This window comes from Gymnogyps californianus, chromosome 3 (assembly GCF_018139145.2).
Source record: "Gymnogyps californianus isolate 813 chromosome 3, ASM1813914v2, whole genome shotgun sequence".
NCBI classification, from domain to species: domain Eukaryota; kingdom Metazoa; phylum Chordata; class Aves; order Accipitriformes; family Cathartidae; genus Gymnogyps; species Gymnogyps californianus.
The window spans coordinates 26,662,526-26,674,763 of record NC_059473.1 but is presented as its reverse complement, the minus strand read 5'-3'; the positions used below and the strand labels follow the sequence as shown (position 1 = coordinate 26,674,763).

The 12,238-nt window shown below is 34.6% G+C and overlaps 1 protein-coding gene across 5 annotated transcripts in view; it reads right to left on the bottom strand.

Moving 5' to 3' along the window:
• Nucleotides 1–888: 888 nt before the first annotated feature.
• UBR2 (ubiquitin protein ligase E3 component n-recognin 2) overlaps nucleotides 889–12,238 on the bottom strand; it is a 62,841-nt gene continuing 51,491 nt past the window's right edge. For all 5 annotated transcript variants that reach the window (XM_050893373.1, XM_050893375.1, XM_050893372.1 and 2 more), the window contains 10 exons: nucleotides 10,402–10,469; nucleotides 9,762–9,897; nucleotides 9,035–9,125; nucleotides 8,363–8,493; nucleotides 6,501–6,609; nucleotides 6,190–6,246; nucleotides 4,582–4,659; nucleotides 4,121–4,291; nucleotides 3,341–3,442; nucleotides 889–2,567 (listed from right to left, as the gene is read on the bottom strand). In XM_050893373.1, coding sequence (XP_050749330.1) covers nucleotides 2,426–2,567; nucleotides 3,341–3,442; nucleotides 4,121–4,291; nucleotides 4,582–4,659; nucleotides 6,190–6,246; nucleotides 6,501–6,609; nucleotides 8,363–8,493; nucleotides 9,035–9,125; nucleotides 9,762–9,897; nucleotides 10,402–10,469 — 1,085 coding nt within the window. In that variant the 3' untranslated portion in view covers nucleotides 889–2,425. The remainder of the gene's footprint in view (nucleotides 2,568–3,340; nucleotides 3,443–4,120; nucleotides 4,292–4,581; nucleotides 4,660–6,189; nucleotides 6,247–6,500; nucleotides 6,610–8,362; nucleotides 8,494–9,034; nucleotides 9,126–9,761; nucleotides 9,898–10,401; nucleotides 10,470–12,238) is intronic.

Genomic DNA, 12,238 nt, shown 5'->3' with positions numbered 1-12,238 from the left:
GACACACTTGAAGGAACAAGCTCAGCAAAATTCTAAAAACAACATTTAAAAAGTACTTATTGAATGTCAACACCAAAAGCATTTACTTGATGCTTTCAGCTTTGTTTTGTATTCTATTATGATGGTTTCAGGTTTGGGGATTTTGTGGTTTTTTGTTGCTGGGTTTTTTCCTCCCCCCAAACACATAGTTCATTCCAGATTGTACACATAATCCATAAATATTAAAGTTATAGCCAATTTATTACAGATATTATTTCCCTGATACTGAAACAATGGTATATATAAATATTTCTACATTAATATAAATACATGCAAAACAAATCAGAGAATAGAATTCTTGAGTAAAGAATTACTAAATTGCAAAAAAAAAAAAAAAGATAAATCGTGTACTTTGCAATTATTTGTGGTCATAATTTTACCAACCTACTCAACCTCGCAGTCTCCGACTCTGATCCCAGAGGAAAAAAATCCTTCTTGCTGTCAATATTTTGCTTTGCACAGAGAAATCTGTCAGTATCATCAATTATCTTTTTAATATTATGCTTACAGGAAAAGAGTGTTTTTCAATGCAGTTACACATTATTTGAAACTGTGGCACACAGCTTAAGAAGCAAGACTCTCTGCAAAGGAATAGTAACGTCACCAGAAAAGTGTGATTTCTAAGTACCATGCACAGAAAATTGTTGATATATCAACCAGCGTAAGACAGAGGGAAGGCAGAGGGGGATGTAACCAGGGGAAGGTAGAGATGAAGCATTAATGTCATTTTTTCCTACAACTTCTGCATGTCTCTTTGTAAAAAGCGATAGCAATATATAAATGATTCGATCTACAACTGGTAGCAGAGACAAGAGTAGTCTGTACTGTTTTTAAGAAAAGGAAATCAACATTGGCCAAGTTTCTTTATTTCATACTTCACATCTTCACTCAATACTGTTACTGAATGTTTGAAAAATTGTCCTGTACACCATGAATATACAAAATTTATCTGAAGCTTTAAATCTGTAAAAATAGAAACAATTCAGTCAGACCAAGTGTAACTGAAGACACGGCAGACAGTAAAGGGATTGCTTATCTGGGCTGAAGACGTAGTCAGAAAGTAAGACTTAACTAAAAGAACCACAGATTATTAAGGAAACAGAACTATGTAAATTAAGATCTTACTAATTTGTCAGAAGATAGAGAGATAAAGGTAATGGATTTTATTTTAAATCAGTAAGCATAATGTCACTTTTTAGAGACATCTTGGCGGTCTAATTACATACAACTAGAAAACTCACTGCCTTCAGGCACCCTCGTATCAAGTGCAAATCTGCGCAGTTATAGAATATATTTATAAAATATACTATATGCAAACATCTTTACAGAGCTTTAAATCAAGCCAAAAAGTAAATATACTTGATGGGACAACAGAAAAAAAAAAAAAAAAAAGAATAGATGCAAAAATGTGGGCAGTGTGATTGTGGCCCTTCAAAGCCAGAGGAAACCATTTAGTTCATCTGCAACAAAAAGGAGATGGGATTTGCACCTTAAAAGTTGACTGTTAACAAAAATGAAGAAAATACCCTCTGTGCTTCTGCAAATTAACATAAAATTAGCTTTCATGACGTTTTACGTATTGTCATTATCTTAAAATATCTTCTAAAGCACAATGTCAACCCTTGAATACCAATAACCAATCACATAATTGAAAGTGAAAGGGTTTCCCAGCTAAATTCAAATTACAAACTACATAATTCTAAGGAGTGCAATGCTCTGGAAAAAGCTTTAAATTAAATTATTTTACTTGTAAAGCTAGTGTTAGGTTTTTTTAGTTAAAAAACCACTGGAAGCAAGAAAGCTGCAAGAGTACAAATGACAAAATCATTTTAGATACACCAAGTGAAAGAGTGAATTATCCACTGATGCAGACAGAAACATCCTTTTGCTACATTATTTGCTTCCTTACTTCATTCCATTGCATGTACACACAGCTTAAGTATTAAAATGCAGAATAATAAATAAACCGGCTCAGATTACTAGCAAGGGGCAAAACACAATCTGTAATTGTGCTCTATCTAGTTTCTGTTTCAGCAGTCTTTTTCTCTTGCAGTTTATAAGAAAAATCATAGTCAGACTTCCAAAAAGAGTCATTCTTTTTTTATCAGAAACTCAAGTTCATTTGCCCAGGTTTATAACCCAAGACATTTCTGTGAAGGAAGCACAGTGCAAATTATATGACTAATAAAACTTGCTTACATAGAAAGAAGTTTACTTGATTAATGTTAACTGGTATCTTTATGAAATACATTGTAAAACAAAGATTAAATAACAGGACTGGTCTTGTTTTTTTTTTTTCCTCAGACTTTTTTTCCTAATCCCTCCTTTGAAAAGCTTACTGAGTTACAAAAATCTTAATAAAGTTCCAGTCTTCAGTAGATAACCATTATAAATGCTGCCAATCAATGCCAACTAGTGTTTGATTTGCTTCTTGTGCATGTCCAATTTCCTCTGTGATACTGTGCTGCTGCCAGAGTTTTTGAATCTTTTTAAATCGTTCTTTGCACAGGTGTAAGGGATTCCCGCGTCTGAAAAGGAGATAATACTTATCAGGAACGATAAAACACTGCAAATAAGCACAAACACTCAGGTGTGACATATTAAATATTAGATAACCCTTTAAAATATTAAAATATTTAGATAACCCTTTAACATTTTTCTCTTGTCAGAACAGACCAACAGATATTTGGAAACTGGAGTGCTACCTTGTCTGGCCCCCACCCTTACTGCTCAACGGTTCCCTCCAGCCTTTGGGAATCTCATGTACAGTCCACAGAAGTCTGAACATAGGTTTTCAGCAATCTTTCCATGCGGAACCAGTTCATAGTCTATGATTTTGACCAGTTTCACAAGTAGCAAGCATTAACAATATCAAGTCCCCAAACTATTCTCATAGGAAGCAGAGACAGGAGTTAAGACAAAGAACTACCACATTAAATAAAATAATGTCATAGTATTTTCACTTGGTATTACATTAACACAGATTATACAAATAAATGCACTATATACAAATAAAATTTTCAGCCTTAGTTTCTAGGCAACTTCACAGATGCTAAAAAGATTGAAGTTTTTACACCTCAAGACAACTGTTTACAACCTGGGAAAGATCCTCCATTAAATATTTTTAACCTAAAAACACATATTAGCATTAAAATGTTTGAAGATATTACATGCAGCAGCAATGTCAAAATACAATATTATGTATATAATTAAAATAAAAAGGTAACATAGAAAGTGTATTTTACAAACCAGACAGTTTTAGAATTCCTGTCTTTACAAGATATATTTTTTAAATATTTACCTGAGTCCCTGGTCTGTCTCTCCATAGTCATCGAGATAAGGAGGAGGATAAAAGCAGCCCTTTGTTTTTCCAGCTAAAAATAGCACCTGACATTCTCGTACTCTAGAGAGAAACACAGAGAAGATTTTAGGTATTGATTTTTAGGTGAATGGTTTCTCATATTTTCTTAGACACTGCTTTTCCAATTCTCACCTACTTTCATTCTGTATAATCTGCATGTACAGATTTCTAAAGGTACTTTTTTTTCCTAAACTAAAGATCTTACTCTCTTCCTGTTATAACTCTTTGGTAGCAGTTAAAAACAATGTAGTTTCATGTCATATTATTTGCAGTCTGTGTAAAATACTTGACACAACCACAACAAGCAAAATAAAACAAATTCACTTCTCACTAATCTTTGCCAAAGTGAAAACAGACATTATCTAACCTTTCCTTGTATGCAAGAAGACAACTAAAATGAGTTTTCATGTTTTCCACAGCAGCAGCAACAAAATAATCAAGGTATTTACCTTCACTGTTTTGTAATACTGGAGTGGAAATAAACGCACAGAGAAAACAAATTGACTTTAAAATGAAATTCAAATTTTCTATGATACAACCTCTGAACCTTATACCAAAGTATAAGGAAGATGAATACACTCTAGTTTTTAGGCAATCCTGTTATTAACAAACCACTACCTTTACAAACCACCCCTGCAATCACACTTACAGAACTATTCATTTCATGTCTACGCACACCATCTAACCTAGCAATATAAGTAGAGGTGTTCAGTTCCTTACCTAAGGAATATGCCCACACCAGAACCACACGTGTACGTATGTGCAGTACAGGCTCCAACATCTTCTCCTTCTAATTCAGTCTGACAACAGTAACTCTGAGAACATAGCATGGTCCCACACACAAGGCACAACGTTGGGGCTCTGCTTTTATCACCACCTGATTTCGGACACCTTTTGGTTAAGCAAAAAAAAAAAAATCCATTGTATGTATTAACCATAGATGGTAAAAAGATTCAAAAGTACTTTTGAACATTTATACAGTTAACAGTTATACAGATCTTTGCAATTTCTATTTCACTGAAATACATGGCAGTTTTGCTGGAAGAGCTGACAATCAATACGTGCCATTAAGTTTATGATTCTATAAACAACTTTCTGAGGCTTTCAGGTTAGAGGCTTCCCAGTTCATCAAAAGGAGCAGAAGACTTTAGAGGTCCTCACTATAATTGCATACAACTTACGAGAAATTGGATGCTTGGTTAATGAGGCAGCTGTAGTCGTCCGGAAGGTCTATTAGCTTGTTGGATTCTCTTGCATAGCTAGAATAAAGCAATCAAATTAACCACTCATATTTCAATGAATAACACACAGTGATTTCAAACTCATTCATGTTTTCCTGACTCATCTAAACAGCATCTGTGAATAATTAAATTTTTAAAGTTTTCCTCTTCTCTGCCATTCATAGAGTAAAATGGTAGCACATAAAAAAGGAATCTCCACATCTCTCAACTAGACCACCTCCAGTTTTCTTCATCATATTTTTTATGAGTTTGAGAAAACGCACAGGCAGAAAGTCAGAGAAATACATGTCACGTATGCTTTTCGCAAAAATCTCATGATGATGTCACTACAGGTTTAACTGAATATTTGTTCTGTTCCCTTATCGGTTTGCTTTGTATTTTTCTTTTGTCACTAATACTGAATGTAAAATAGTCTGACTCTCAAGTTCAGAGAACTTGCATCCTGAAGAGAATGAAATATTCATGCAATGAAAAGGACCTATTTAATATTAAATATTTATATCTTCAGAAATAACAGTTAAAAGTTAATTTTTTTGCAGATACTATACACTAAATTTTAATAATCTTCAACTCTAGGAATAACAGAAATGAGACTGTGAAATGTAAATAGAGGTTTGTAACAGAAGCAATGTACAAAAACATGCTGAGAGAAAAAAAATCACTGTCAAGTTAGACACAATCTTGTGAAGAGCAGTTAAGAATCAGCAAAAGGAACACATGGAAGAAAATTGCAACAATCACACGTAACAAAATCAATTATGCAATCAGAGTATTCTTACTGTATAAGAAATTCTGTTAATAGCCTGGTATTTAACAGATGAAGTGATTAATTTTTTGTTTTTGTCACTTAGCCTTATTGTATGTACAATGTTGAAAGATTGACTTTAAGTATTTAGCACAGGAGATTAAAATGCAGGGATATGTTTTTAATGACAGCACTGTGAACCTCATATTCATTTCTAATTATTTGGATAATTGATAACCACTATTTTTACCCAGCCTTCAAAAAGAAAAACACCCCAAATGCTTTCCTACGCCCACTAAGTATTAAATGCGTTCTGAATTCAAAATAATTGCTTAGCAAGTAGAAATGTACGAAAAGCAAATTTTCTTTATAGCAACTGACTTGGTGTTGATTTCACTGAAGAATTTGGATTCTTTAAAAAGATAATTTAAGAAGCTCTTCAATGCCTAGTATTTTTAAACAGAGGTTATACATGTCTTTTAGCAACAGCATATCTTTTGAATCAGAAGGTAAAAATCTACTATAGGAAACATGAGAAGAAATGTTACGGCCTCTGATTACTGCAGATCAGTCTAAATAAAACTGTAATATTTAACTTTGTCTTTAAAATCTACTTATTTAAGCAACATTTCAGTTTTCTTACAAAATTCCAAAAATGTCTTTACTTATCCACTAATATCTTTGTCATTCAATAAAGCAGAACTGATACTATGTTATTATAAACACCCTTTAGAAAAAATACTTGGAGAAAACTGCAACATTAAAGTTTCTCCCGTCTCTGCTAAAAATTTCTCCATGTTTACCTGATAGCATGTCTCTTGCCTTCCAGATATCTTTTTACTTCATTGTTACTGCACCAACTACAAGAAAGAAAAAAATTGGCTTTTAACTTCAATGGATGATACTTTCCAAAAACAAATAAGCAAAAAATCCACAGTACATCTATTCAATACTCTCTACAACCAAAATAATTTCTTTCAAATCACTTCTTTCACAAATGCTTTTCAAAGTCTATGATTCACTTCCATATATGCACTCCTGGGAGAATACTTATATTACTATCTTGCGCAGGATTCTTTATTATATTTAAACTAAGCATAAAAACACGACTTACCTTTCTATTAACGTGTTCAGAATCTCACTATTTTCTTGAAAAAGGCAAGTGAGGTTGTTTGGCAAGGAAAGATAGCTACATAAGTGTTCAAACTGGTTTGCTCCATTTACTGTTAAAAAAAAATACAATTCTCATAATTACATTTTTTTAAATGACATTATCTACAATAAATGAAATACAGCTCTAAATAATGGGACAGCTATCCTTTTTTTTTTTTCCAAACTGTGTTTTCCCACACCCAAAATGCAGTATGAAGTATGAAAGTGCTAGTAAAGGCAGCAGACAGCTATGCTGGAAAACTGCCAGTAATGAAAAGCAACTTTCCCCAAACTCCCCCCCTAAGCATGTTTCAAGCCTAGCCATACAGGAACCATAACAGAAAGTTCAATGGCTTTTACAACTTAGTATGTCTTTGTTTTAATGTCGCCCATTAAATGCCTACTTTGTGCTCCTTGGAGTCCGTGACACAAACCGGAGACGGGTGGTCAGCAACAGGCAGTATACCACAGCCTCCGAAATACAGAAATTGCAAATGCCTGCAATGCCAAACTCTACTAAAATCTGTAGGACACAGCTGCCAGATTGCCATATTCATACTAGTCTATTGGTTTGACTCCCTGGGCCTCTGCTCTCCCAACTTTCAGGACAAAGAGTACCAGTACCTCTTCTGTGGCACAGCCTCTTTTGCTCCTGAATAAAGGAGTGAAGAGAATTACAATAAAAGCTGTGCTCACTTCCCTCTCATGCCCAAGTGATTGCCATTTCGCAACCCCCAGTAAAACACCAGAGAAGAACAATACAGACCAGTTGTGGGATCAGTGGGTCCTGGGGCGGGGGAGTGGGAAGGGAAAGCAAAACACCCAGTGCCATGGCCACTGTCAGGACATCCCTTGGTGGTGGGGATCTGCAGGGCCATCTGAGCACCTGGGACTTGAGGATTGTAAAAAAAGTGAAGCAAAGCCTTCCTCTTCCCCTCTCCTACAACCAACTCTCTAAAGCCCATGGACCTACTGCCTGGAAGTACATCTGCACTTCGTACCTCATCTTTAGAGTATCCGTAACAAAGAACTCAAGTGGTCACTACTGGTCCAGACTATGAACTTGAGAAACCTTGTTACAGAAAATCAAAGTTCAGGAATAGAGGTTTCTTTTCTTTTAGCCGAAATGCTTAAGTATGGCAATTGTTAAATGGGGGGGGGGGGGAAATCTACATTTTAAACACAATTTGTCAGCAGCTACATGTCAAGGAAACATTCTACAACAACTACCAAATCACGAAGATACCCATGACAAGAGACAACCGCTGTTCTCATGTCAGCTCAGCATCAAGTATCAGACTTTGTTTTAAACATGGCAATCCTAAAGCAGTGTGAACCTACTTATTATTAATATTGTCAGATTTGCATTCTATCCCTACATAAACCATGTGGAGGACAGTAAAGTATGTTACTAACATTGATTATTTGGAGTGTGATGTAACATAGTGTATTTACAGAGAGATATTAATTATTAGTGGATGCTCATTCAAATGAAATCAATGCAAGCAAAAGCAGGTCTCATTTGAAACCAGTAATCAATAGGAGATTTGAAATAATCAAAATTTCACTTTTTAACAGAAGAGCATCAATTTTGGTTTTAAGTAATCTAGAACAGCATTTGCCTCTATGTTAAAAATACATTTTTAAAATGGAAACAAATTTTTTTTTTGCCTTTTTCATTATGCACGTATCGTTCTGGTAACACTGGTAACAAGCCCACATTGATTCAATCAGCTTATGCAGAAAAGAGAGTTTAAATGTAATTTGTTTTGTCCCTAAATGTTTATGTCTTGAAAAGCTGATTTAATACAAAGCAGACAGTACCTTGAACTTCTGAGGGTGCTGGGACTCCATTTAAGTAATGGAAAAACAAAGCAGAACATCTCAGGAAAGGCATGATTCCAGCTTTTAGATTCCTCCACAGGTGCCAGCCTGAGGAAATTTCTTTCAAGGCACTTAAGAGAATACAATGAAAAGAAGTTTGCTTTTATTTAATAATTTCAGTTTGAGAACTATATTTAGTAAGCCTTCAGTCATATTTCATATTAAATTACTGACTTCAGTTGAAACAAGCATTATGCAAAGTGTTTATTTCAAAGCTAACTCCAAGGAAAACAACAAAATAGAGATTCATAAAAATGTCACCAACTGGGACAGTAAATTAAGGAAAATTTTGCTTAGACATTTCAGATCCTAACAAGTTTTCTGTACTCAGACACTGCCAATTCCAGATTTGACACATCTGCAAACTGACTAAAAAAATGCTCCAGAGCATAATCTTCATGAGCAGGCATCTTCATGAGCACAGAGGAATTTATAGGTATAGTTACTTGAAAAGTGAATCTAATAGTAGTGGATAAGAAACAAGATGCAAGAGTTCCCAAGTTAAAAGTCTCATCTTCGACAGCATTAGTATATGGAATTTAGTCAGTAGTTAGTGTTTAGTCCGGGAGGGAGAAAATATTATAAAATTTTATCAAAAGATCACAGTTTTACCTTCCTGTACACTGGCAAAGAAATTTATACAGTGTAAGCACAGCTACTTCCTCTTCACTGTTAGTGTTTTCTTGATCCATGCCATTCTCTTCTGAAGAAGAAAGAAATGATAAGCAAGTTACTTCATATATACATGTTTATACAGCAAGAATGTAATTTTTCAAGTTTTGAGAAAAAGGCTAAAACTAAGTGAAACATTCCATTGTACTGGAATACGATGTACTGGAAAAAAGCTTTCTGCTGCACATCTTATGTGGTAAGTTTATGCTATTGTCAACTCCAGTGAGGTGTTGGTTTACTTGTTCGATTGGTTGGGTTTCTTAATATAATTGCTTGGAGTTCTTCGCTTTTGGCATACTACACCTTACACAGTTCCTCTTGCCAGAAGACACATTGATTCCTTACTTTGCTAACTGCAACTTATTCATCCTGCAATGCCTAAGCCAAGTCTCTGCAATAAACACTTCCAGGCACTGCTACATTAGCTGGAAAGCTAGGATTCATGACAAGCTATGCTCCAAAAATCATCCAGTGTTAAGCAATAAAGACGAAAGACTGAACTTCCACAAGTACAACTTATCAATACTTTCTATGGGCTGAAAGAGAGAGCACCAGCAATTTTATTTTGCAACTGTAAACTGCATACGTTTACCAATAGCACCTTAGTGTTTTCCAAGTACAGATATGAGGAATCATTTCAATAGAAGTTGAAAGAAAGTGGCATTACCTGTTGATGAGGTAAGTAAAATTTGTACTATGTGTGCCATAGTGACAAGATGAAACAGGTGAAGATCTCCAGTGCCAAGACTAACCCCTGAAAAATCCTGACAGTGTATGGCAGGGAAAGAGAGCACCAAGCTTACCTGAAAAAGAAAACAAGAAAGCTGGTATATTCCTTTTCTTTTTGAATCGTCCCATTTTCTCTGCTCACGCTGCAACTATACCCTTTCAAGGCAGCACACCTCATAAGGCTAATTTTGAAGCTAATTAGCCAGCCATTATTTAAGGGAACAATGATTAACTACCAGGGAGTTTTACGGGTCTGTTTGTAGGGGTTTGTTTTTTTTTTTTTTCCCTATTTTTTGTTTGTGGTTTATTGGGGGGGTTTGGTTTTGGCTTTTTGTTCTGTTTTTTTTTAAACATCCAAAGAGTATACATTCTGCCTCATTTTACCCCGTTTTTATTTATAGAAAAGAGTACTTGAAACGAAAGAAGTCTTTAAATTGTATTAAGTCGTGAAAAAAATACTAAAAACCTGAACATTTTGAAAGGTTCCTAACCCAGAATAAAGAGAAAGTTTCCAATTAAGTTTTTCTATAGTGCCTACTGCATCAAAACATTATTAATATATATTATGGAATACTTACCAATAAATGAAACATGTCAATATCAAGTATGCAAGGAAGATTTCCATTTTTTTCATTAGGCACCAGTGCTGAGTATTTTAGAGAGAAAAATAAATTTATTAATTGAACATTTATATATGAAAAGCTTTCAGTGTACTTCAGTTACAAAATGAGAGCCATCTCCTTGGTTTATATGCTTAAAGTACTTAAAATACAAATGTACCTGTTTTGGCCAGAAAGGTGTGAATTCAAGAGTTGTCCGGCGTTATTGGAAAAGACTCTTGCCTACCTGACTATACTGTACTGAAATGAAACAAACCCAAAGAAACTATAACAAAGTAAGTGCTGCCATTCACTCTTCCCATAGTGACTTCCCTTCATTGCTTAGGTTTCCAGTGGGAGATAAAAATGAGACGGTATCTCAAGCTCTGACCCAGAAATAAGCTCAAACACTAGCAACTAAACAGAAACACTAATTGTTGTCTGTTGGACAGCTGTTTGAAGGAAACTTTTGCAATCCACTTAACTTTACAAGGTTCACTAAATTTGCCTCACATAACTAACTCATTTGCCTTACGGACTCAAAAATACATTACTAAAGAGTCTCTTAAATTCATCTTTTTATGTCTAATTAAGAAAGAGCTAGGTATTGGTCTCTCCATCTCTAGTATTCACAGTAACCATAAAGTATTAACCAAAGCACTCCAGCTAACAACAGAAATTCACACACTTAGTAAATTCCAAGTACCTCCATCTAAAAGCAAACATAAATAAAGTGTCTTGAAAATGTTAAAACATATTTAAAATAACAATCAAGGAACAGTTGCAAACTTCTTTACTCCAAGCAGTAAAATCAGATTTACAATACAAGAGTTTCAATTGAAGCTATGAGAATAGTTATACAATGCAGCTATAAGCATTAAGCTGCCAAGTTTAAAAACACTACTACAGTAAAAAATAGTCTCATCATAATAACATAAAAATACTTCAGTGGAAGATTGCTGCCTTGCTGGCCAAAAAATTAACAGCTGAAGATCTGTGACATTTTGAAGCTATTTCTATTAGCAAACATTTCACCACCACTCAGTTTTCAAATGCTTTTCCTTTTGTACACATATAGCCACAGAACTCAACCCAAAAGCGTGAAAAATGCTTCTATCAAAAACGTGACCAGAGCAAGGGACTTCCAAAACCAAACTTTTATTTGATAAGTTGTCTTTATGTATAGTTCATAGAATACTGACAGATCAAAGGCTAATTTTCCTTATTCCTAGACTTGAAAAATAAAATAGCAAACACTTTTCCTTCATAAAAATAAAAGCAGTGCAGTTGCTTCTGTCAGCTGGAAGGAAGAAGAGCTTTGAAGAAACATTGATTCAAGTTTTCAAGAAAACCCAAACCATGCAGAACACTGTATACTACAAAGTTCGAGTCAAATAGCTAGCAACATTTTCTCTTCTGCTTCACATAGAAAATGGCTCAATCATTACTGCTACAAACTGATGTCAATTAAGTTCTTTGCCATAAAGCTGCCAACTGTTTGCTGAAGTAGGTGATATCAATTCTACTAGTAATTTCAGCATATAAATGCCTTTTGAAAGTTTCCCTGCTCTACTGATTGTAAATATTAAAATTATCCCATTTTATAATAGCCTTTCAGAATAGTCCTCTCATGGGTAATTACTGCATTAGGCTGAACTTCAGACTTTTCACCTGTTATCTACCAATGCTTCAAGCTTGGAACATTTTGGCTGTTCTCATTAAAATTCTCAACTAATATATGACATTACATAATAAGTCCTGTCTTATCACAGATCCTACTTTTCAAAGACAGAGAAGTTTGCAGATGTATTACAGA